Below are 27,932 nucleotides of genomic sequence, written 5' to 3' on the forward strand. Positions count from 1 at the left end.
ACGGTGTAATGGTTACATTACTGCCTCACAGTCACAGCGCTGAGGTCATGGGTTCTATCCCCACCATGTGTTATATATACGGGGCAGTACAGATGGTGTAATGGTTACATTACTGTCTCACAGCACTGAGGTCATGGGTTCTATCCCCACCATGTGTTATATATATGGGTAGTACGGATGGTGTAATGGTTAGCATTACTGCCTCACAGCGCTGAGGTCATGGGTTCTATCCCCACCATGTGTTATATATATGGGTAGTACGGATGGTGTAATGGTTAGCATTACTGCCTCACAGCGCTGAGGTCATGGGTTCTATTCCCACCATGTGTTATATATACGGGGCAGTTCGGATGGTGTAATGGTTACATTACTGCCTCACAGCGCTGAGGTCATGGGTTCTATCCTCACCATGTGTTATATATACAGGGCAGTACGGGTGGTGTAATAGTTAGCATTACTGCCTCACAGCACTGAGGTCATGGGTTCTATCCCCACCATGTGTTATATATATGGGGCAGTACGGACGGTGTAATGGTTACATTACTGCCTCACAGTCACAGCGCTGAGGTCATGGGTTCTATCCCCACCATGTGTTATATATACGGGGCAGCACGGATGGTGTAATGGTTAGCATTACTGCCTCACAGCGCTGAGGTCATGGGTTCTATCCTCACCATGTGTTATATATACGGGGCAGTACAGATGGTGTAATGGTTACATTACTGTCTCACAGCACTGAGGTCATGGGTTCTATCCCCACCATGTGTTATATATACGGGGCAGTACGGGCGGTGTAATGGTTACACAGTGCTGAGGTCATGGGTTCTATCCCCACCATGTGTTATATATATGGGTAGTACGGATGGTGTAATGGTTAGCATTACTGCCTCACAGCGCTGAGGTCATGGGTTCTATCCCCACCATGTGTTATATATATGGGTAGTACGGATGGTGTAATTGTTAGCATTACTGCCTCACAGCGCTGAGGTCATGGGTTCTATTCCCACCATGTGTTATATATACGGGGCAGTTCGGATGGTGTAATGGTTAGCATTACTGCCTCACAGCACTGAGGTCATGGGTTCTATCCCCACCATGTGTTATATATATGGGGCAGTACGGACGGTGTAATGGTTACATTACTGCCTCACAGTCACAGCGCTGAGGTCATGGGTTCTATCCCCACCATGTGTTATATATACGGGGCAGTACAGATGGTGTAATGGTTACATTACTGTCTCACAGCACTGAGGTCATGGGTTCTATCCCCACCATGTGTTATATATATGGGTAGTACGGATGGTGTAATGGTTAGCATTACTGCCTCACAGCGCTGAGGTCATGGGTTCTATCCCCACCATGTGTTATATATATGGGGCAGTACGGATGGTGTAATGGTTACATTACTGCCTCACAGCGCTGAGGTCATGGGTTCTATCCCCACCATGTGTTATATATACAGGGCAGTACGGACGGTGTAATGGTTAGCATTACTGCCTCACAGCGCTAAGATCATGGGTTCTATCCCCACCGTGTGTTATATATACGGGGCAGTACGGACGGTGTAATGGTTAGCATTACTGCCTCACAGCACTGAGGTCATGGGTTCTATCCCCACCATGTGTTATATATACGGGGCAGTACGGACGGTGTAATGGTTAGCATTACTGCCTCACAGCACTGAGGTCATGGGTTCTATCCCCACCATGTGTTATATATACAGGGCAGTACGGATGGTGTAATGGTTAGCATTACTGCCTCACAGCACTGAGGTCATGGGTTCTATCCCCACCATGTGTTATATATACGGGAAAGTATGGACGGTGTAATGGTTACATTACTGCCCCACAGCGCTGAGGTCATGGGTTCTATCACCACCATGTGTTATATATACGGGGCAGTATGGATGGTGTAATGGTTAGCATTATTGCCTCAAAGCGCTGAGGTCATGGGTTCTTTCCCCACCATGTGTTAAATATACGGGGCAGTACAGATGGTGTAATGGTTATAGCATTACTGCCTCACAGCGCTGAGGTCATGGGTTCTATCCCCACCATGTGTTATATATACGGGGCAGCACGGGCGGTGTAATGGTTAGCATTACTGCCTCTCAGCACTGAGGTCATGTGTTCTATCCCCACCATGTGTTATATATACGGGGCAGTGTGGACGGTGTAATGGTTAGTATTACTGCCTCACAGCACTGAGGTCATGGGTTCTATCCCCACCATGTGTTATATATACGGGGCAGTACGGACGGTGTAATGGTTACATTACTGCCTCACAGCACTGAGGTCATGGGTTCTATCCCCACCATGTGTTATATATATATATATATATATATATATATATATATATATATATGGGGCAGAACGGATGGTGTAATGGTTAGCATTACTGCCTCATAGCACTGAGGTCACGGGTTCTATCCCCACCATGTGTTATATATACACGGGGCAGTACGGATGGTGTAATGGTTACATTACTGCCTCACAGCGCTGAGGTCATGGGTTCTATCCCCACCATGTGTTATATATATGGAGCAGTACGGATGGTGTAATGGTTATAGCATTACTGCCTCACAGCGCTGAGGACATGGGTTCTATCCCCACCATGTGTTATATATATATGGGGCAGTACGGATGGTGTAATGGTTACATTACTGCCTCACAGCGCTGAGGTTATGGGTTCTATCCCCACCATGTGTTATATATACGGGGCAGTACGGATGGTGTAATGGTTAGCATTACTGCCTCACAGCGCTGAGGTCATGGGTTCTATTCCCACCATGTGTTATATATACAGGGCAGTATGGACGGTGTAATGGTTATAGCATTACTGCCTCACAGCGCTGAGGTTATGGGTTCTATCCCCACCATGTGTTATATATACGGGGCAGTACGGACGGTGTAATGGTTAGCATTACTGCCTCACAGCACTGAGGTCATGGGTTCTATCCCCACCATGTGTTATATATACGGGCAGTACGGATTGTGTAATGGTTAGCATTACTGCCTCACAGCGCTGAGGTCATGGGTTCTATCCCCACCATGTGTTATATATATGGGTAGTACGGATGGTGTAATGGTTAGCATTACTGCCTCACAGCGCTGAGGTCATGGGTTCTATTCCCACCATGTGTTATATATACGGGGCAGTTCGGATGGTGTAATGGTTACATTACTGCCTCACAGCGCTGAGGTCATGGGTTCTATCCTCACCATGTGTTATATATACAGGGCAGTACGGGTGGTGTAATAGTTAGCATTACTGCCTCACAGCACTGAGGTCATGGGTTCTATCCCCACCATGTGTTATATATATGGGGCAGTACGGACGGTGTAATGGTTACATTACTGCCTAACAGTCACAGCGCTGAGGTCATGGGTTCTATCCCCACCATGTGTTATATATACGGGGCAGCACGGATGGTGTAATGGTTAGCATTACTGCCTCACAGCGCTGAGGTCATGGGTTCTATCCTCACCATGTGTTATATATACGGGGCAGTACAGATGGTGTAATGGTTACATTACTGTCTCACAGCACTGAGGTCATGGGTTCTATCCCCACCATGTGTTATATATACGGGGCAGTACGGACGGTGTAATGGTTACACAGTGCTGAGGTCATGGGTTCTATCCCCACCATGTGTTATATATATGGGTAGTACGGATGGTGTAATGGTTAGCATTACTGCCTCACAGCGCTGAGGTCATGGGTTCTATCCCCACCATGTGTTATATATATGGGTAGTACGGATGGTGTAATGGTTAGCATTACTGCCTCACAGTGCTGAGGTCATGGGTTCTATTCCCACCATGTGTTATATATACGGGGCAGTTCGGATGGTGTAATGGTTAGCATTACTGCCTCACAGCACTGAGGTCATGGGTTCTATCCCCACCATGTGTTATATATATGGGGCAGTACGGACGGTGTAATGGTTACATTACTGCCTCACAGTCACAGCGCTGAGGTCATGGGTTCTATCCCCACCATGTGTTATATATACGGGGCAGTACAGATGGTGTAATGGTTACATTACTGTCTCACAGCACTGAGGTCATGGGTTCTATCCCCACCATGTGTTATATATATGGGTAGTACGGATGGTGTAATGGTTAGCATTACTGCCTCACAGCGCTGAGGTCATGGGTTCTATCCCCACCATGTGTTATATATATGGGGCAGTACGGATGGTGTAATGGTTACATTACTGCCTCACAGCGCTGAGGTCATGGGTTCTATCCCCACCATGTGTTATATATACAGGGCAGTACGGACGGTGTAATGGTTAGCATTACTGCCTCACAGCGCTAAGATCATGGGTTCTATCCCCACCGTGTGTTATATATACGGGGCAGTACGGACGGTGTAATGGTTAGCATTACTGCCTCACAGCACTGAGGTCATGGGTTCTATCCCCACCATGTGTTATATATACGGGGCAGTACGGACGGTGTAATGGTTAGCATTACTGCCTCACAGCACTGAGGTCATGGGTTCTATCCCCACCATGTGTTATATATACAGGGCAGTACGGATGGTGTAATGGTTAGCATTACTGCCTCACAGCACTGAGGTCATGGGTTCTATCCCCACCATGTGTTATATATACGGGAAAGTACGGATGGTGTAATGGTTACATTACTGCCCCACAGCGCTGAGGTCATGGGTTCTATCACCACCATGTGTTATATATACGGGGCAGTATGGATGGTGTAATGGTTAGCATTATTGCCTCAAAGCGCTGAGGTCATGGGTTCTTTCCCCACCATGTGTTAAATATACGGGGCAGTACAGATGGTGTAATGGTTATAGCATTACTGCCTCACAGCGCTGAGGTCATGGGTTCTATCCCCACCATGTGTTATATATACGGGGCAGCACGGGCGGTGTAATGGTTAGCATTACTGCCTCTCAGCACTGAGGTCATGTGTTCTATCCCCACCATGTGTTATATATACGGGGCAGTGTGGACGGTGTAATGGTCAGTATTACTGCCTCACAGCACTGAGGTCATGGGTTCTATCCCCACCATGTGTTATATATACGGGGCAGTACGGACGGTGTAATGGTTACATTACTGCCTCACAGCACTGAGGTCATGGGTTCTATCCCCACCATGTGTTATATATATATATATATATATATATATATATGGGGCAGAACGGATGGTGTAATGGTTAGCATTACTGCCTCATAGCACTGAGGTCACGGGTTCTATCCCCACCATGTGTTATATATACACGGGGCAGTACGGATGGTGTAATGGTTACATTACTGCCTCACAGCGCTGAGGTCATGGGTTCTATCCCCACCATGTGTTATATATATGGAGCAGTACGGATGGTGTAATGGTTATAGCATTACTGCCTCACAGCGCTGAGGTCATGGGTTCTATCCCCACCATGTGTTATATATACGGGGCAGTACGGACGGTGTAATGGTTACATTACTGCCTCACAGCACTGAGGTCATGGGTTCTATCCCCACCATGTGTTATATATATATGGGGCAGTACGGATGGTGTAATGGTTACATTACTGCCTCACAGCGCTGAGGTCATGGGTTCTATCCCCACCATGTGTTATATATACGGGGCAGTACGGATGGTGTAATGGTTATAGCATTACTGCCTCACAGCACTGAGGTCATGGGTTCTATCCCCACCATGGGTTATATATACGGGGCAGTACGGATGGTGTAATGGTTATAGCATTACTGCCTCACAGCACTGAGGTCATGGGTTCTATCCCCACCATGTGTTATATATACGGGCTGTACGGATGGTGTAATGGTTACATTACTGCCTCACAGCACTGAGGTCATGGGTTCTATCCCCACCATGTGTTATATATACAGGGCAGTACGGACGGTGTAATGGTTATAGCATTACTGCCTCACAGCACAGAGGTCATGGGTTCTATCCCCACCATGTGTTATATATACGGGGCAGTACGGATGGTGTTAATGGTTACATTACTGCCTCACAGCACTGAGGTCATGGGTTCTATCCCCACCATGTGTTATATATACGGGGCAGTACGGACGGTGTAATGGTTACATTACTGCCTCACAGTGCTGAGGTCATGGGTTCTATCCCCACCATGTGTTATATATACAGGGCAGTATGGGTGGTGTAGTGGTTAGTATTACTGCCTCACAGCACTGAGGTCATGGGTTCTATCCCCACCATGTGTTATATATACGGGGCAGTACGGATGGTGTAATGGTTATAGCATTACTGCCTCACAGCACTGAGGTCATGGGTTCTATCCCCACCATGTGTTATATATACGGGCAGTACGGATGGTGTAATGGTTACATTACTGCCTCACAGCACTGAGGTCATGGGTTCTATCCCCACCATGTGTTATATATACAGGGCAGTACGGGCGGTGTAATGGTAATAGCATTACTGCCTCACAGCACAGAGGTCATGGGTTCTATCCCCACCATGTGTTATATATACGGGGCAGTACGGATGGTGTAATGGTTACATTACTGCCTCACAGCACTGAGGTCATGGGTTCTATCCCCACCATGTGTTATATATACGGGGCAGTACAGACGGTGTAATGGTTAAATTACTGCCTCACAGCGCTGAGGTCATGGGTTCTATCCCCACCATGTGTTATATATACGGGGCAGTACGGATGGTGTAATGGTTACATTACTGCCTCACAGCACTGAGGTCATGGGTTCTATCCCCACCATGTGTTATATATACGGGGCAGTACAGACGGTGTAATGGTTAAATTACTGCCTCACAGCGCTGAGGTCATGGGTTCTATCCCGACCATGTGTTATATATACAGGGCAGTTTGGGTGGTGTAGTGGTTAGTATTACTGCCTCACAGCGCTGAGGTCATGGGTTCTATTCCCACCATGTGTTATATATACGGGGCAGTACGGGCTGTGTAATGGTTACATTACTGCCTCACAGCACTGAGGTCATGGGTTCTATCCCCACCATGTGTTATATATACGGGGCAGTACGGACGGTGTAATGGTTAGCATTACTACCTCATGGTTTCTATCCCCACCATGTGTTATATATACGGGGCAGCACGGATGGTGTAATGGTTAGTATTACTGCCTCACAGCGCTGAGGTCATGGGTTCTATCCCCACCATGTGTTATATATACTGGGCAGTACGGACGGTGTAATGGTTAGCATTACTGCCTCACAGCGCTGAGGTCATGGGTTCTATCCCCACCATGTGTTATATATACGGGGCAGTACGGATGGTGTAATGGTTACATTACTGCCTCACAGCGCAGAGGTCATGGGTTCTATCCCCACCATGTGTTATATATACGGGGCAGTACGGATGGTGTAATGGTTACATTACTGCCTCACAGCGCTGAGGTCATGGGTTCTATCCCCACCATGTGTTATATATACGGGCAGTACGGATGGTGTTATGGTTACATTACTGCCTCACAGCACTGATGTCATGGATTCTATCCCACCATGTGTTATATATACGGGGCAGTACGGGTGGTGTAATGGTTAGCATTACTACCTCATGGTTTCAATCCCCACCATGTGTTATATATACAGGCAGTACGGATGGTGTAATGGTTAGCATTACTACCTCACAGCACTGAGGTCATGGGTTCTATCCCCACCATGTGTTATATATACTGGGCAGTACGGACGGTGTAATGGTTAGCATTACTACCTCATGGTTTCTATCCCCACCATGTGTTATATATACGGGGCAGCACGGATGGTGTAATGGTTAGTATTACTGCCTCACAGCGCTGAGGTCATGGGTTCTATCCCCACCATGTGTTATATATACTGGGCAGTACGGACGGTGTAATGGTTAGCATTACTGCCTCACAGCGCTGAGGTCATGGGTTCTATCCCCACCATGTGTTATATATACGGGGCAGTACGGATGGTGTAATGGTTACATTACTGCCTCACAGCACTGAGGTCATGGGTTCTATCCCCACCATGTGTTATATATACGGGGCAGTACGGATGGTGTAATGGTTAGTATTACTGCCTCACAGCGCTGAGGTCATGGGTTCTATCCCCACCATGTGTTATATATACTGGGCAGTACGGACGGTGTAATGGTTAGCATTACTGCCTCACAGCGCTGAGGTCATGGGTTCTATCCCCACCATGTGTTATATATACGGGGCAGTACGGATGGTGTAATGGTTACATTACTGCCTCACAGCACTGAGGTCATGGGTTCTATCCCCACCATGTGTTATATATACGGGGCAGTACGGATGGTGTAATGGTTAGCATTACTGCCTCACAGCGCTGAGGTCATGGGTTCTATCCCCACCATGTGTTATATATACGGGGCAGTACGGATGGTGTAATGGTTAGCAATACTGCCTCACAGCACTGAGGACATGGGATCTATCCCCACCATGTGTTATATATACGGGGCAGTACGGATGGTGTAATGGTTACATTACTGCCTCACAGCGCTGAGGTCATGGGTTCTATTCCCACCATGGGCGGTATTCAATGAGAATACCTGCGAGGTGCAGCGAATCCTTTTTAGGATTCGCTGCACATTCGCCACGTTCCGGAGCCGGCGGGCTCCGGTATTCAACGTGTCAGGGGCTCGCTGCCCCTGACTGGCGAATATGAGCTCCTGCGGCGATTGCCGCAGGGAGCCTGAGGACGGTGCCAGGCAGAGAGATGGAAGTCTCTCTGCCTGGCCCAGAGCGTTTGTGGGGGTTAGGTGGGCTCCCCGGGTGCCAGGCAGCACAGCCTGCCCCCCGGGGGTGCCAGCAGGGGACCTATATTCACTATACCCGATCGTAACGATCGGGTGCAGTGAATATATGAATATGTAATGAGCGGCTCCGCTCCGGCGCCCCCTGCTGGCTGCTGTGTAAAAAAAATAAATATATATTTTTTAAATTAAATATATATTCATGTGCTTACAGCACATGAATAAAAAATAGCATGCCCTTCTTTAGAATAAAATTCCTGATTTTTTGACACCAAATGTAAAAAACAAAACACTTTATTTTAAAAGTTCACATTCCACTTCACCATAAAAAGATAGTGATTGCTACTCGGTGAATCATGGCGAAAAAAACCTTCAAATGTATTCGCCATGTGGTCATTAAATAGGGTGATTCACCGTTTTAGTCAGAATTTCGCCAAACAGCACAAATTCGCCATAAAAACATGGCGAATCAGGCTCATTGAATACCGCCCCATGTGTTATACATACGGGGCAGTACGGACGGTGTAATGGTTAGCATTACTGCCTCACAGCGCTGAGGTCATGGGTTCTATCCCCACCATGTGTTATATATACGGGGCAGTACGGACGGTGTAATGGTTAGCATTACTGCCTCACAGCACTGAGGTAATGGGTTCTATCCCCACCATGTGTTATATATACGGGGCAGTACGGATGGTGTAATGGTTACATTACTGCCTCACAGCGCTGAGGTCATGGGTTCTATCCCCACCATGTGTTATATATACGGGGCAGTACGGATGGTGTAATGGTTAGCATTACTGCCTCACAGCACTGAGGACATGGGTTCTATCCCCACCATGTGTTATATATACGGGGCAGTACGGATGGTGTAATGGTTAGCATTACTGCCTCACAGCGCTGAGGTCATGGGTTCTATCCCCACCATGTGTTATATATACGGGGCAGTACGGACGGTGTAATGGTTAGCATTACTGCCTCACAGCGCTGAGGTTATGGGTTCTATCCCCACCATGTGTTATATATACGGGGCAGTACGGATGGTTAGCATTACTGCCTCACAGCGCTGAGGTCATGGGTTCTATCCCCACCATGTGTTATATATATGGGGCAGCACGGACGGTGTAATGGTTAGCATTACTGCCTCACAGCGCTGAGGTCATGGGTTCTATCCCCACCATGTGTTATATATACGGGGCAGTACGGATGGTGTAATGGTTAGCATTACTGCCTCACAGCGCTGAGGTTATGGGTTCTATCCCCACCATGTGTTATATATATGGGGCAGCACGGACGGTGTAATGGTTAGCATTACTGCCTCACAGCGCTGAGGTCATGGGTTCTATCCCCACCATGTGTTATATATACGGGGCAGTACGGATGGTGTAATGGTTAGCATTACTGCCTCACAGCGCTGAGGTCATAGGATCCACCATTTGTTATATATGCGGGGCAGTACGGATGGTGTAATGGTTACATTACTGCCTCACAGTGCTGAGGTCATGGGTTCTATTCCCACCATGTGATATATATACGGGGCAGTACGGACGGTGTAATAGTTAGCATTACTGCCTCACAGCACTGAGGTCATGGGTTCTATTCCCACCATGTGTTATATATACGGGGCAGTACGGACAGTGTAATGGTTAGCGTTACTGCCTCACAGCTCTGAGGTCATGGGTTCAATCCCCACCATGTGTTATATATACGGGGCAGTACGGATGGTGTAATGGTTACATTACTGCCTCACAGCGCTGAGGTCATGGGTTCTATTCCCACCATGTGTTATATACACGGGGCAGTACGGACGGTGTAATGGTTAGCATTACTGCCTCACAGCACTGAGGTCATGGGTTCTATTCCCACCATGTGTTATATATACAGGGCAGTACGGACGGTGTAATGGTTAGCATTACTGCCTCACAGCACTGAGGTCATGGGTTCGATTCCCACCATGTGTTATATTTACGGGGCAGCACGGATGTTGTAATGGTTACATTACTGCCTCACAGCGCTGAGGTCATGGGTTCTATCCCCACCATGTGTTATATATACGGGGCAGTACGGATGGTGTAATGGTTACATTACGGCCTCACAGCACTGAGGTCATGGGTTCTATCCCCACCATGTGTTATATATACGGGGCAGCACGGATGGTGTAATGGTTATATTACTGCCTCACAGCGCTGAGGTCATGGGTTCTATCCCCACCATGTGTTATATATACGGGGCAGTACGGATGGTGTAATGGTTACATTACTGCCTCACAGCGCTGAGGTCATGGGTTCTATCCCCACCATGTGTTATATATACGGGGCAGTACGGATGGTGTAATGGTTACATTACTGCCTCACAGCACTGAGGTCATGGGTTCTATCCCCACCATGTGTTATATATACGGGGCAGTACGGATGGTGTAATGGTTACATTACTGCCTCACAGCACTGAGGTCATGGGTTCTATCCCCACCATGTGTTATATATACGGGGCAGTACGGATGGTGTAATGGTTACATTACTGCCTCACAGCACTGAGGTCATGGGTTCTATCCCCACCATGTGTTATATATACGGGGCAGTACGGATGGTGTAATGGTTACATTACTGCCTCACAGCACTGAGGTCATGGGTTCTATCCCCACCATGTGTTATATATACGGGGCAGTACGGATGGTGTAATGGTTACATTACTGCCTCACAGCACTGAGGTCATGGGTTCTATCCCCACCATGTGTTATATATACAGGGCAGTACGGACGGTGTAATGGTTACATTACTGCCTCACAGCGCTGAGGTCATGGGTTCTATCCCCACCATGTGTTATATATACGGGGTAGTACGGACGGTGTAATGGTTACATTACTGCCTCACAGCGCTGAGGTCATGGTTTCTATCCCCACCATGTGTTATATATACGGTGCAGTACGGACGGTGTAATGGTTAGCATTACTGCCTCACAGCACTGAGGTCATGGGTTCTATCCCCACCATGGCCATAACTGTGCGGAGTTTGTATATTCTCCCTGTACTTGCGTGGGTTTCCTCTGAGTACTTCGTTTTCTCCCACAATCCAAAAATATACTGGTAGGTTAATTGGCTCCTAACAAAAATTAACCCTAGAATGTCTGTATGTGTGTACATGTGGTAGGGAATATAGATTGTAAATTCCACTGGGGGAGGGACTGATGTGAATGTTCTAATATTCTCTGTACAGCGCTGCGGAATATGTGTGCGCTATATAATAACTGGTAATAATATTCTCTGTACAGCGCTGCGGAATATGTGTGCGCTATATAATAACTGGTAATAATAATCTCTGTACAGCGCTGTGGAATATGTGTGCGCTATATAATAACTGGTAATAATAGTCTCTGTACAGTGCTGCGGAATATGTGTGCGCTATATAATAACTGGTAATAATAGTCTCTGTACAGCGCTGTGGAATATGTGTGCGCTATATAATAACTGGTAATAATATTCTCTGTACAGTGCTGCAGAATATGTGTGCGCTATATAATAACTGGTAATAATAGTCTCTGTACAGCGCTGTGGAATATGTGTGCGCTATATAATAACTGGTAATAATAGTCTCTGTACAGCGCTGTGGAATATGTGTGCGCTATATAATAACTGGTAATAATATTCTCTGTAAAGCGCTGCGGAATATGTGTGCGCTATATAATAACTGGTAATAATGGTCTCTGTACAGCGCTGTGGAATATGTGTGCTATATAATAACTGGTAATAATAGTCTCTGTACAGCGCTGCGGAATATGTGTGCGCTATATAATAACTGGTAATAATATTCTCTGTAAAGCGCTGCGGAATATGTGTGCGCTATATAATAACTGGTAATAATATTCTCTGTACAGTGCTGCAGAATATGTGTGCACTATATAATAACTGGTAATAATATTCTCTGTAAAGCGCTGTGGAATATGTGTGCGCTATATAATAACTGGTAATAATATTCTCTGTACAGCGCTGCGGAATATGTGTGCGCTATATAATAACTGGTAATAATAGTCTCTGTACAGCGCTGCGGAATATGTGTGCGCTATATAATAACTGGTAATAATAGTCTCTGTACAGCGCTGCGGAATATGTGTGCACTATATAATAACTGGTAATAATATTCTCTGTAAAGCGCTGTGGAATATGTGTGCGCTATATAATAACTGGTAATAATAGTCTCTGTACAGCGCTGCGCAATATGTGTGCGCTATATAATAACTGGTAATAATACTCTCTGTACAGCGCTGTGGAATATGTGTGCGCTATATAAATAACTGGTAATAATAGTCTCTGTACAGCGCTGCGCAATATGTGTGCGCTATATAATAACTGGTAATAATACTCTCTGTACAGTGTTGCGGAATATGTGTGCGCTATATAATAACTGGTAATAATAGTCTCTGTACAGCGCTGCGGAATATGTGTGCGCTATATAATAACTGGTAATAATAGTCTCTGTACAGCGCTGCGGAATATGTGTGCATTATATAATAACTGGTAATAATATTCTCTGTAAAGCGCTGCGGAATATGTGTGCGCTATATAATAACTGGTAATAATAGTCTCTGTACAGCGCTGTGAAATATGTGTGCGCTATATAATAACTGGTAATAATAGTCTCTGTACAGCGCTGCGGAATATGTGTGCGCTATATAATAACTGGTAATAATATTCTCTGTACAGCGCTGTGGAATATGTGTGCGCTATATAATAACTGGTAATAATAGTCTCTGTACAGCGCTGTGGAATATGTGTGCGCTATATAAATAACTGGTAATAATAGTCTCTGTACAGCGCTGTGGAATATGTGTGCACTATATAAATAACTGGTAATACTATTCTCTGTACAGCGCTGCGGAATATGTGTGCGCTATATAATAACTGGTAATAATAGTCTCTGTACAGCGCTGCGGAATATGTGTGCGCTATATAATAACTGGTAATAATAGTCTCTGTACAGCGCTGCGGAATATGTGTGCATTATATAATAACTGGTAATAATATTCTCTGTAAAGCGCTGCGGAATATGTGTGCGCTATATAATAACTGGTAATAATAGTCTCTGTACAGCGCTGTGGAATATGTGTGCGCTATATAATAACTGGTAATAATATTCTCTGTACAGTGCTGCGGAATATGTGTGCGCTATATAATAACTGGTAATAATAGTCTCTGTACAGCGCTGTGGAATATGTGTGCGCTATATAATAACTGGTAATAATAGTCTCTGTACAGCGCTGCGGAATATGTGTGCTCTATATAATAACTGGTAATATTCTCTGTACAGCGCTGTGGAATATGTGTGCATTATATAATAACTGGTAATAATATTCTCTGTAAAGCGCTGCGGAATATGTGTGCGCTATATAAATAACTGGTAATAATAGTCTCTGTACAGCGCTGTGGAATATGTGTGCGCTATATAAATAACTGGTAATAATATTCTCTGTACAGTGCTGCGGAATATGTGTGCATTATATAATAACTGGTAATAATAGTCTCTGTACAGCGCTGCGGAATATGTGTGTGCTATATAATAACTGGTAATAATAGTCTCTGTACAGCGCTGTGGAATATGTGTGCGCTATATAATAACTGGTAATAATAGTCTCTGTACAGCGCTGCGGAATATGTGTGCGCTATATAAGAATCTGTTGATAAATAAATAATAAATAAATAAATACATTTGGGGATAAGTAGCCATCTCAGGTGACCATTATTTCATTAAACCAGTGTACGCTTTTCGGTCGCGAACGCATTTCTTCCATACATGTATCACAGAACATATGAAGTCCAGAAATCCCACTCACGTTTATGGTTCTTGTTACATATTAAATGAAGAAACCTTCCTACAGCGTAAGGTATGTAATTAGCTGCGGTACTTTACTGCAGGGCTATCCAATGTACTCCTGATGCGCAGCATTTATTGAGTATTGTGCTTTGGGGGCCTCAGGCGCACGAAGTATAATCCCGCTATAAGCAGCCACCGGAGACCCGTTTCTGTGTGATAACCCAGGGTCCAGCTCCCATGTGGAGAATATGGGGAATCACCCAGAGAGAGGTCATTTACTGCATGATAATAATGGGCTGGAATTGGATAGTCCCATATACTGTACTATCCGGCTATTATAACCTGTTTCTGTCGTTAGGTAAATTACCGCCGGCAATTGCATACTGACCTAAGATCCCGATAGCATAGATCGCAGAAGTGCTGAAACTGCAATTGGTCAGTGATAGAACATTTGTGCAGACAAACACGCGACCTCTTAAACTGTAGTGATGGCAGATTATGGGGTGTCAAATCGGCATGGCAGTGGTGCGTTTGTGAGGGTCACAGTTCGGCTGTGCATAATAGTGATGTAATCACAAAATGTCAGATTGAGGCGCGGGGTGGGACCCGGGATGTAGGATGGCCTTGCCATGTGCCGCCCACATACTACCACCGAAAGTTGTAGTTTTACGAATCCTCACAAAACTACAACTGAGGCTGAATTAGGCCCGAAGTTTAATTTTTCATTTCAGGTGTCTTCGCTATCTTCCAACAAACCATTTTCTCCTTTCAAAACCTCTCTGGAGGGGCATCCTGGATGCCTGCCAGAGGGGCACACATATACACACACACACCTCTCAACATGTCATGTGATAGCAATGAGAAGGAATGAAGGTCATAAGGTCACCGTGCACAGAAAAGCAGAGCTCAGGGGGACATTTCCAAGCCTCTCTGCTAAAGCAGAGCTCAGGGGGACATTTCCAAGGCTCTCTGCTCACTACATTGCGCACCATGGGGTCTGATTTTGGTTTACTTGCAAAAGCAAATTATCTCTCTAATGGACAAAACCATGTGCACTGCAGGTGGGACAGATGTAACATGTGCAGAGAGATAGACTTGGGTGTTATTTTGTTTCTGTGCAGGGTAAATACTGGCTGCTTTATTTAACACTGCTATACAGATGATCAATTTGAAGAACAAACCCCCTCCACCTCTAACTCTCTCTGCACATGTTACATCTGCCCCACCTGCAGTGCACATGGTTTTGTCCATTAGAGAAATTGCTTTTGCAAGTGAACCAGAATCATGCCCCATGTGTGCCTGTAATTACTATGGGTGTTGCATGACACTGTGCACAATGTATGATACGAAGCACTGCTATTGTCTAACTGCTACTGTCTCACTGCTATTGTCTAACTGCTACTGTCTCACTGCGATTTTCTAACTGCTACTGTCTCACTGCTATTGTCTAACTGCTACTGTCTCACTGCTATTGTCTAACTGCTACTGTCTCACTGCGATTGTCTAACTGCTACTGTCTCACTGCGATGTTGCTTTAATACCCATACATGTTTCTCAATGCTCACAGCCAATGTCGTCCTTTTACAGGTATCTCTGTCAGTGTCTCCACCTTCAATCTGGTGGCCATCGCCATTGAACGCTACAGCGCCATCTGCAATCCCTTGAAATCTCGTGTCTGGCAGACGCGGTCCCATGCCTATAAGGTCATCGCTGCCACCTGGATCTTGTCCATTGTGATAATGATCCCGTATCTGGTTTACAATAAGCTGGTGGTCTTCAGCATGAAAGCCGGAAGCCGACAGGGCTACCAGTGCAGACTGAAGTGGCCCAATGAAGAGGTGCAGCAGGCCTGGTAAGATGCTCACTGCGGTCTGTCTGTGTGTGACCAACTGGAGGCTCGTTCCAGGGTACCCTCATTCCCCGCTCTCTCATTCCCCGCTCTCTCATTCCCCGCTCCCTCATTCCCCGCTCCCTCATTCCCCGCTTCCTCATTCTCCGCTCCCTCATTCCCCGCTCTCTCATTCCCCGCTCCCTCATTCCCCGCTCCCTCATTCCCCGCTACCTCATTCCCCGCTCCCTCATTCCCCGCTCCCTCATTCTCCGCTCCCTCATTCTCCGCTCCCTCATTCCCCGCTCTCCCATTCCCCGCTCTCCCATTCCCCGCTCCCTCATTCCCCGCTCCCTCATTCCCCGCTCCCTCATTCCCCGCTCCCTCATTCCCCGCTTCCTCATTCCCCGCTCCCTCATTCCCCGCTCTCTCATTCCCCGCTCCCTCATTCCCCGCTCCCTCATTCCCCGCTCCCTCATTCCCCGCTTCCTCATTCCCCGCTTCCTCATTCCCCGCTCCCTCATTCCCCGCTCCCTCATTCCCCGCTCCCTCATTCCCCGCTCCCTCATTCCCCGCTCCCTCATTCCCCGCTACCTCATTCCCCTCTCTCTCATTCCCCGCTCCCTCATTCCCCGCTTCCTCATTCTCCGCTCCCTCATTCCCCGCTCTCTCATTCCCCGCTCCCTCATTCCCCGCTCCCTCATTCCCCGCTCCCTCATTCCCCGCTCCCTCATTCCCCGCTCCCGCTCCCTCATTCCCCGCTTCCTCATTCCCCGCTTCCTCATTCCCCGCTCCCTCATTCCCCGCTCCCTCATTCCCCGCTCCCTCATTCCCCGCTTCCTCATTCCCCGCTCCCTCATTCCCCGCTCCCTCATTCCCCGCTACCTCATTCCCCGCTACCTCATTCCCCGCTCCCTCATTCCCCGCTCCCTCATTCCCCGCTACCTCATTCCCCTCTCTCTCATTCCCCGCTCCCTCATTCCCCGCTCCCTCATTCCCCGCTCCCTCATTCCCCGCTCTCTCATTCCCCGCTCCCTCATTCCCCGCTCCCTCATTCCCCGCTCCCTCATTCCCCGCTACCTCATTCCCCGCTCCCTCATTCCCCGCTCCCTCATTCTCCGCTCCCTCATTCCCCGCTCTCTCATTCCCCGCTCCCTCATTCCCCCGCTACCTCATTCCCCGCTCCCTCATTCTCCGCTCCCTCATTCCCCGCTCCCTCATTCTCCGCTCCTCATTCCCCGCTCTCTCATTCCCCGCTCTCTCATTCCCCGCTCTCTCATTCCCCGCTCCCTCATTCCCCGCTCCCTCATTCCCCGCTCCCTCATTCCCCGCTTCCTCATTCTCCGCTCCCTCATTCCCCGCTCTCTCATTCCCCGCTACCTCATTCCCCGCTCCCTCATTCCCCGCTCCCTCATTCTCCGCTCCCTCATTCCCCGCTCTCCCATTCCCCGCTCCCTCATTCCCCGCTCCCTCATTCTCCGCTCTCTCATTCCCCGCTCTCCCATTCCCCGCTCTCCCATTCCCCGCTCCCTCATTCCCCGCTCCCTCATTCCCCGCTTCCTCATTCCCCGCTTCCTCATTCCCCGCTCCCTCATTCCCCGCTCCCTCATTCCCCGCTCCCTCATTCCCCGCTCCCTCATTCCCCGCTTCCTCATTCCCCGCTCCCTCATTCCCCGCTCCCTCATTCCCCGCTACCTCATTCCCCGCTCCCTCATTCCCCGCTCCCTCATTCCCCGCTACCTCATTCCCTCTCTCTCATTCCCCGCTTCCTCATTCCCCGCTCCCTCATTCCCCGCTTCCTCATTCCCCGCTCTCTCATTCCCCGCTCCCTCATTCCCCGCTACCTCATTCCCCGCTCCCTCATTCCCCGCTCCCTCATTCTCCGCTCCCTCATTCCCCGCTCTCTCATTCCCCGCTCCCTCATTCCCCCGCTACCTCATTCCCCGCTCCCTCATTCCCCGCTCCCTCATTCCCCGCTCCCTCATTCTCCGCTCCTCATTCCCCGCTCTCTCATTCCCCGCTCTCTCATTCCCCGCTCTCTCATTCCCCGCTCCCTCATTCCCCCGCTACCTCATTCCCCGCTCCCTCATTCTCCGCTCCCTCATTCCCCGCTCTCCCATTCCCCGCTCTCTCATTCCCCGCTCCCTCATTCCCCGCTCCCTCATTCTCCGCTCCCTCATTCCCCGCTCTCCCATTCCCCGCTCTCCCATTCCCCGCTCCCTCATTCCCCGCTCCCTCATTCCCCGCTTCCTCATTCTCCGCTCCCTCATTCCCCGCTCTCTCATTCCCCGCTCCCTCATTCCCCGCTACCTCATTCGCCGCTCCCTCATTCCCCGCTCCCTCATTCTCCGCTCCCTCATTCCCCGCTCTCCCATTCCCCGCTCCCTCATTCCCCGCTCCCTCATTCTCCGCTCCCTCATTCCCCGCTCTCTCATTCCCCGCTCTCCCATTCCCCGCTCTCCCATTCCCCGCTCCCTCATTCCCCGCTCCCTCATTCCCCGCTCCCTCATTCCCCGCTCCCTCATTCCCCGCTCCCTCATTCCCCGCTCCCTCATTCCCCTCTCTCTCATTCCCCGCTCTCTCATTCCCCGCTCTCTCATTCCCCGTTCCCTCATTCCCCGCTCCCTCATTCCCCGCTCCCTCATTCCCCGCTCCCTCATTCCCCTCTCTCTCATTCCCCGCTCTCTCATTCCCCGCTCTCTCATTCCCCGCTCTCTCATTCCCCGTTCCCTCATTCCCCGCTCTCTCATTCCCCGTTCCCTCATTCCCCGCTCCCTCATTCCCCGCTCTCTGTCACGATGCAGAAAAACTTAAGCCCTGTACACACGCTTAGATTTGCTTTAGATTTGATGTTAGATTTGATTTTCTATTAGATCTGGCATTAGATCTTCCCATTAGATTTGGCATTAGATCTGTACTTTTGCATTCAATTCAATTTCGATTTCACAATGTAGGCACAATGTACTCATTCGATTTACTGGATCGAATTTGAGATTTCCTTGGCTGCACAGTAGATTTTTCTATTCGATTTTGAGAAAACGGGAGCGAATCGAATGCAGATCGAAAGTGTCCTAAAAACCATTCGATGTGGATTCGATTTTGCTTCTATAAGCAAAATCGAATCGAAAACAGGGGAAAATCTAAGCATGTTTACACAGCTTTAGGGGACTAGGCTGAAAGCTGAGGGACCCCTCTGTCCATGGGTACAATAATTTTAAAAATCGGCCCTTGGGAACCGGAGAGATCTGACTTCAAAGCAGTGGTCCCCATCCAAGTCTGTAAGTTGCTTTTCCCAGTCAAATATTTCAGGTTCTGTCTGACTTAGAGTTTTTCTGAGGGTTTATTCCAAAATCTGGGACTCTCCCCCTTTGATGGACACTAGTAGCTTGTCTCTACTGTTCCCAGAACCAGAGATATCAGCTTTCCAGCAGCTGGTTGCTGCTCCAGCTCCACACACCTGGTATGTAGTTTTATATACCGTCCGCCGAAATCCCGACATGGGGGGGACGTGGAGTGCCCCCCCTTGCGGGCTCGCTGCGCTCGCCACGCAGCGGGCCCGGTGCCTCGCTACGCTCGGCACGCTATTTTATTCTCCCTCTATGGGTGTCGTGGACACCCACGGAGGGAGAAAGTTTCGGGATTTCGGCTGTCGGGATTCCAGTGTCGGGATTCCGACCGCCGGGATCCCGGCCGCCGGCAAATTGACTGCATCCCGTATATATATATGTATATATGTGTGTGTGTGTGTGTGTGTATGTATGTGTGTGTATGTGTATGTATATATATATATATATATATATATATCTCCTATATATTTGGCTACATCTGTCACTCAAAGTGTGTGTCTGTGTCTATAACGCTCTGTTCCTGGACTTTCCTCTTAATGTGTGATTGCCTTCATCTGTGCTGAACACCTTTCTGAGAAATTAACCTGTTTAAAACAGGTGATGGCAATCATACATTAAGGGGAAGTCTAGAAACAGAGCATTGTGTCCCTCCTGGAGAGGGTCATGTTGGGAGGTATGTGACAGAGAACCAGCCCAGTGAGCCCACAGACAGTGCCAGACACCCACTGCCTTCCCATGTTGCCCAGCACTGCTACTCCACAGCCACCAGGTGAGCGCCCCCCTCCCGCGATTTGCGGCAAAACCTCCCCCCCCGCGCGCCCCCCCCTCCCGCGATTCGCGGCAAAAACACCCGCTCCCCCGCGACCCCCTCTACCGCGATTCGCAGCAAAAACACCCCCGCGACCCCCCCCTCCCGCGATTCGCTGCAAAAAGAACCCCCCACGACCCCTCCCGCAATTCGCGGCATAACCACCACCCCGCGACCCCCCCTCCCGCGAATCGCGGCAAACCCTCCCCCGTGACCCCCCCCCCCGATTCGCGGAAAACCCCCCCCCCCCCGCGACCTCCCTCCCGCGATTCGCGGCAAAAAGAACCCCCCCGCGACCCCCCCTTGCACGATTGGCGGCACCCCCCCTGCGACCCCCCTCCCGCGATTTGCGGCACCCCCCCCCCCCCCCCGCAATTCGCAGCAGCCCCAGGATTAAATGGCACATGCAAAACACTGGCACGGCTATGGTCGACAATGAAAAAGGTTGACATGAGACATGAGTTTTTGAAGATTTATTTTTAATTTTTTTAATTTTTTCATATTCATTGTCATGTGTCGACATGGACACCAATGAAGTGGCACACTTATGTCAACATTTACATGTGTTGACCTTTCTGTGTTGATTTTTTTCTTGTGGCGATTCACGTCACACCCCCCGCAACCCCCCTCCGGCGATTCGCGGCACCCCCCCGCGACCCCCCCCTCCCGCAATTCGCGGCAACCCCCCACCGGAACCCACATGAACCCCGCTCTCCCGCGATTCGCGGCACCCACCCCCCGCAACCCCCCCCCTCCCGCAAATCGCGGCACCCCCCGCGATTCGCGGCAGCCCCAGGATTAAATGGCACATGCAAAACACTGACATGGCTATGGTCGACAATGAAAAAGGTTGACATGAGTTTTTGAAGATTTATTTCATTTTTTGAATGTTTTCATATTCATTGTCATGTGTCAACATGGACACCAATGAAGTGGCACACTTATGTCAACATTTACATGTGTTGACCTTTCTGTGTTGATTTTTTCTTGTGGCGATTCGCGTCACACCCCCCGCAACCCCCCCTCCCGCGATTCGCGGCACCCCCCGTGACCCCCCACCTCCCGCAATTCGCAGCAACCCCCCACCGGAACCCCTGTGAACCCCGCCCTCCCGCGATTCGCGGCACCCAACCCCGCGACCCCCCCCTCCTGCAATTCGCGGCACCCCCCGTGATTCGCGGCAGCTCCAGAATTAAATTGCACATGGAAAACACTGGCATGGCTATGGTCGACAATGAAAAAGGTTGACATGAGTTTTTGAAGGTTTTTTTTTCATTTTTTGAATATTTTCATATTCATTCTCATGTGTCGACATGGACACCAATGAAGTGCCACACTTATGTCAACATTTACATGTGTTGACCTTTCTGTGTTGATTTTTTCTTGTGGCGATTTGCGTCACCCCCCCCACCACCACCACCCCCCCCACAACCCCCACTCCCGCGATTCACGGCACACACACACACACCTCCCCCGCGATTCTCAGCACCCCACCCCGTGACCCCCCCTCCCGTGATTCATGGCACACCCCCGCGACCCCCCCTCCCATGATTCGCAGCAACCCCCGCCCCGTAACCCCCCCTCCCGCGATTCGCGGCACCCACCCCCGCGACCCCCCCTCCCGCAATTCGCGGCACCCCCCCACGATTCGCGGCAGCTCCAGAATTAAATTGCACATGGAAAACACTGACATGGCTATGGTCGACAATGAAAAAGGTTGACATGAGTTTTTGAAGTTTTTTTTTTTCATTTTTTGAATGTTTTCATATTCATTCTCATGTGTCGACATGGACACCAATGAAGTGCCACACTTATGTCAACATTTACATGTGTTGACCTTTCTGTGTTGATTTTTTCTTGTGGCGATTCGCGTCACACCCCCCCCCACCCCCTCCGCAACCCCCACTCCCGCGATTCACGGCACACACACACACCCCCGCGATTCTCGGCACCCCACCCCGTGACCCCCCCTCCCCTGATTCACGGCACACCCCCCGCGACCCCCCCTACCATGATTCGCCGCAACCCCCGCCCCCGTAACCCCCCTCCCGTGATTTGCGGCATCCCACCCCGCGACCCCCCTCCCGCGATTCTCTGCAATCCCTCCCCTCCCGCGATTCGCAGCATCCACCCCCCCCACAATCCCCCCTCCTGCAATTCGCGGCACCCCCCGCGACCCCCCCTCCTGCAATTCGCGGCACCCTCCGCGACCCCCCCTCCCGCGATTCGCGGACACCTAAGTTGCAATACAGGGCATCTTTCATACAATTCTAACCATATTTCTCATATACAAACGTTCACAAATTAAGGGGGCGCAGCCCCTTACGACGGTGTGAAGAGCGCCCGTAGGGCGCGATGAATCACCTAGTATATATATATATATATAGAGAGAGAGAGAGAGAGAGAGAGAGGGGGCAGGAAGGAGCATGCGCCCGTACCCCCGGCCTATGTGTGTGGGCATTGTATATAGAGGGCAGGAAGGAGCATGCCCCTGCATCCCCGGCCTATGTGTGTGGGCATTGTATATAGAGGGCAGGAAGGAGCATGCGCCCGTACCCCCGGCCTATGTGTGTGGGCAGTGTATATAGAGGGCAGGAAGGAGCGTGCGCCCGTACCCGCGGCCTATGTGTGTGGGCATTGTATATAGAGGGCAGGAAGGAGCATGCGCCCGTACCCCCGGCCTATGTGTGTGGGCATTGTGTATAGAGGGCAGGAAGGAGCGTGCGCCCGTACCCCCGGACTATGTGTGTGGGCGTTGTATATAGAGGGCAGGAAGGAGCATGCGCCCGTACCCCCGGCCTATGTGTGTGGGCATTGTATATAGAGGGCAGGAAGGAGCATGCGCCCGCACCCCCGGCCTATGTGTGTGGGCAGTGTATATAGAGGGCAGGAAGGAGCGTGCGCCCGTACCCCCGGCCTATGTGTGTGGGCATTGTATATAGAGGGCAGGAAGGAGCATGCGCCCGTACCCCCGGCCTATGTGTGTGGGCATTGTGTATAGAGGGCAGGAAGGAGCGTGCGCCCGTACCCCCGGCCTATGTGTGTGGGCGTTGTATATAGAGGGCAGGAAGGAGCATGCGCCCGTACCCCCGGCCTATGTGTGTGGGCATTGTATATAGAGGGCAGGAAGGAGCATGCGCCCGCACCCCCGGCCTATGTGTGTGGGCAGTGTATATAGAGGGCAGGAAGGAGCGTGCGCCCGTACCCCCGGCCTATGTGTGTGGGCAGTGTATATAGAGGGCAGGAAGGAGCGTGCGCCCGCAGCCCCGGCCTATGTGTGTGGGCTTTGTATATAGAGGGCAGGAAGGAGCATGCGCCCGTACCCCCGGCCTATGTGTGTGGGCATTGTATATAGAGGGCAGGAAGGAGCATGCGCCCGCACCCCCGGCCTATGTGTGTGGGCAGTGTATATAGAGGGCAGGAAGGAGCGTGCGCCCGTACCCCCGGCCTATGTGTGTGGGCATTGTATATAGAGGGCAGGAAGGAGCATGCGCCCGCACCCCCGGCCTATGTGTGTGGGCAGTGTATATAGAGGGCAGGAAGGAGCGTGCGCCCGTACCTGCGGCCTATGTGTGTGGGCATTGTATATAGAGGGCAGGAAGGAGCATGCCCCCGCACCCCTGGCCTACAACTACTGTGTATACTGGCAGCAGATAACAGGCCTCAGGAGAGAGTTACATAACTGCACAAGGGCATTAAGTGTCCTATTTACACTACGTCCGTTATCAGATCTGAGGAATGGCAGCAATGTTCCAGTAACACCTCCGCAGTCTGCAGGCCGGGGCTATGTACTAACGCCTGTGACTGATATGTAACAGGAGGGAAGGTCACAGCGGCAGATAAGGAGCTGAGTAGCCTGGGAAATCTCTGCTGCGCTGCTCAATATGTTGTGTGGGGTCTGTGCGCATCGTGTGACTTGTAGTGTGGGGTCTGCGCGCGTTGGGTGACTTGTAGTGTGGGGTCTGCGCGTGTAGGGTGACTTGTAGTGTGGGGTCTGCGCGTGTCGGGTGACGTGTAGTGCGGGGTCTGTGCGTGTCGGGTGACTTGTAGTGTGGGGTCTGTGCGTGTCGGGTGACTTGTAGTGTGGGGTCTGTGCGTGTCGGGTGACTTGTAGTGTGGTGTCTGCGCGTGTCGGGTGACTTGTAGTGTGGGGTCTGCGCGTGTCTGGTGACTTGTAGTGTGGGGTCTGCGCGTGTCGGGTGACGTGTAGTGCGGGGTCTGTGCGTGTCGGGTGACTTGTAGTGTGGGGTCTGTGCGTGTCGGGTGACTTGTAGTGTGGGGTCTGCGCGTGTCGGGTGACTTGTAGTGTGGGGTCTGCGCGTGTCTGGTGACTTGTAGTGTGGGGTCTGCGCGTGTCTGGTGACTTGTAGTGTGGGGTCTGTGCGTGTCGGGTGACTTGTAGTGTGGTGTCTGCGCGTGTCGGGTGACTTGTAGTGTGGGGTCTGCGCGTGTCTGGTGACTTGTAGTGTGGGGTCTGCGCGTGTCGGGTGACGTGTAGTGCGGGGTCTGTGCGTGTCGGGTGACTTGTAGTGTGGGGTCTGTGCGTGTCGGGTGACTTGTAGTGTGGGGTCTGCGCGTGTCGGGTGACTTGTAGTGTGGTGTCTGCGCGTGTCGGGTGACTTGTAGTGTGGGGTCTGCGCGTGTCGGGTGACTTGTAGTGTGGGGTCTGCGCGTGTCGGGTGACTTGTAGTGTGGGGTCTGCGCGTGTCGGGTGACTTGTAGTGTGGGGTCTGCGCGTGTCGGGTGACTTGTAGTGCGGGGTCTGTGCGTGTCGGGTGACTTGTAGTGTGGGGTCTGCGCGTGTCGGGTGACTTGTAGTGTGGGGTCTGCGCGTGTCGGGTGACTTGTAGTGTGGGGTCTGCGCGTGTCGGGTGACTTGTAGTGTGGGGTCTGAGCGTGTCGGGTGACGTAGTGTGGGGTCTGCGCGTGTCGGGTGACTTGTAGTGTGGGGTCTGTGCGTGTCAGATGACTTGTAGTGTGGGGTCTGTGCGTGTCGGGTGACTTGTAGTGTGGGGTCTGCGCGTGTCGGGTGACCTGTAGTGTGGGGTCTGCGCGTGTCGGGTGACTTGTAGTGTGGGGTCTGCGCGTGTCGGGTGACTTGTAGTGTGGGGTCTGTGCGTGTCTGGTGACTTGTAGTGTGAGGTCCGCGCGTGTAGGGTGACTTGTAGTGTGGGCTCTGCGCGTGTAGGGTGACGTAGTGTGGGGTCTGCGCGTGTCGGGTGACTTGTAGTGTGGGGTCTGTGCGTGTCAGGTGACTTGAAGTGTGGGGTCTGTGCGTGTCTGGTGACTTGTAGTGTGGGGTCTGTGGGTGACTTGTAGTGTGGGGTCTGTGCGTGTCTGGTGACTTGTAGTGTGGGGTCTGTGGGTGACTTGTAGTGTGGGGTCTGCGCGTGTCTGGTGACTTGTAGTGTGGGGTCTGCGCGTGTCTGGTGACTTGTAGTGTGGGGTCTGCGCGTGTCTGGTGACTTGTAGTGTGGGGTCTGTGCGTGTCTGGTGACTTGTAGTGTGGGGTCTGTGGGTGACATGTAGTGTGGGGTCTGCGCGTTTCGGGTGACTTGTAGTGTGGGGTCTGTGCGTGTCAGGTGACTTGTAGTGTGGGGTCTGTGCGTGACTTGTAGTGTGGGGTCTGCACGTGTCTGGTGACTTGTAGTGTGGGGTCTGCGCGTGTCTGGTGACTTGTAGTGTGGGGTCTGCGCGTTTCGGGTGACTTGTAGTGTGGGGTCTGCGCGTGTCGGGTGACTTGTAGTGTGGGGTCTGCGCGTGTCGGGTGACTTGTAGTGTGGGGTCTTTGCGTGTCGGGTGACTTGTAGTGTGGGGTCTGCGCGTGTCGGGTGACGTGTAGTGTGGGGTCTGCGCGTGTCGGGTGACTTGTAGTGTGGGGTCTGCGCGTGTCGGGTGACTTGTAGTGTGGGGTCTGCGCGTGTCAGGTGACTTGTAGTGTGGGGTCAGCGCGTGTCAGGTGACTTGTAGTGTGGTGTCTGCGCGTGTCAGGTGCCTTGTAAATGTGGGGTCTGCGCGTGTCGGGTGACTTGTAGTGTGGGGTCTGCGCGTGTCGGGTGACTTGTAGTGTGGGGTCTGCGCGTGTCGGGTGACGTGTAGTGTGGGGTCTGCGCGTGTCGGGTGACTTGTAGTGTGGGGTCTGCGCGTGTCGGGTGACTTGTAGTGTGGGGTCTGCGCGTGTCAGGTGACTTGTAGTGTGGGGTCAGCGCGTGTCAGGTGACTTGTAGTGTGGTGTCTGCGCGTGTCAGGTGCCTTGTAAATGTGGGGTCTGCGCGTGTCGGGTGACTTGTAGTGTGGGGTCTGCGCGTGTCGGGTGACTTGTAGTGTGGGGTCTGCGCGTGTCAGGTGCCTTGTAAATGTGGGGTCTGCGCGTGTCGGGTGACTTGTAGTGTGGGGTCTGCGCGTGTCGGGTGACTTGTAGTGTGGGGTCTGCGCGTGTCGGGTGACTTGTAGTGTGGGGTCTGCGCGTGTCGGGTGACGTGTAGTGTGGGGTCTGCGCGTGTCGGGTGACTTGTAGTGTGGGGTCTGCGCGTGTCGGGTGACTTGTAGTGTGGGGTCTGCGCGTGTCAGGTGACTTGTAGTGTGGGGTCAGCGCGTGTCAGGTGACTTGTAGTGTGGTGTCTGCGCGTGTCAGGTGCCTTGTAAATGTGGGGTCTGCGCGTGTCGGGTGACTTGTAGTGTGGGGTCTGCGCGTGTCGGGTGACTTGTAGTGTGGGGTCTGCGCGTGTCAGGTGACTTGTAGTGTGGGGTCTGCGCGTGTCAGGTGACTTGTAGTGTGGGGTCTGTGCGTGTCGGGTGACTTGTAGTGTGGGGTCTGCGCGTGTCGGGTGACTTGTAGTGTGGGGTCTGCGCGTGTCGGGTGACTTGTAGTGTGGGGTCTGCGCGTGTCAGGTGACTTGTAGTGTGGGGTCAGCGCGTGTCAGGTGACTTGTAGTGTGGTGTCTGCGCGTGTCAGGTGCCTTGTAAATGTGGGGTCTGCGCGTGTCGGGTGACTTGTAGTGTGGGGTCTGCGCGTGTCGGGTGACTTGTAGTGTGGGGTCTGCGGGTGTCGGGTGACTTGTAGTGTGGGGTCTGCGCGTGTCGGGTGACTTGTAGTGTGGGGTCTGCGCGTGTCGGGTGACTTGTAGTGTGGGGTCTGCGCGTGTCAGGTGACTTGTAGTGTGGGGTCAGCGCGTGTCAGGTGACTTGTAGTGTGGTGTCTGCGCGTGTCAGGTGCCTTGTAAATGTGGGGTCTGCGCGTGTCGGGTGACTTGTAGTGTGGGGTCTGCGCGTGTCGGGTGACTTGTAGTGTGGGGTCTGCGCGTGTCAGGTGACTTGTAGTGTGGGGTCTGCGCGTGTCAGGTGACTTGTAGTGTGGGGTCTGTGCGTGTCGGGTGACTTGTAGTGTGGGGTCTGCGCGTGTCGGGTGACTTGTAGTGTGGG

General features: G+C 51.1%; 1 protein-coding gene across 2 annotated transcripts in view; it reads left to right on the forward strand.

The window, feature by feature from the left end:
- The window catches only part of CCKBR (cholecystokinin B receptor), a 105,352-nt gene that overhangs the window by 69,913 nt on the left and 7,507 nt on the right, over nucleotides 1-27,932 (forward strand). For both annotated transcript variants that reach the window (XM_083170615.1, XM_083170614.1), the window contains one exon: nucleotides 16,115-16,379. In XM_083170615.1, coding sequence (XP_083026741.1) covers nucleotides 16,115-16,379 — 265 coding nt within the window. The remainder of the gene's footprint in view (nucleotides 1-16,114; nucleotides 16,380-27,932) is intronic.

Source organism: Crinia signifera, chromosome 2 (assembly GCF_055691185.1).
Source record: "Crinia signifera chromosome 2, ASM5569118v1, whole genome shotgun sequence".
Lineage (NCBI taxonomy): Eukaryota > Metazoa > Chordata > Amphibia > Anura > Myobatrachidae > Crinia > Crinia signifera.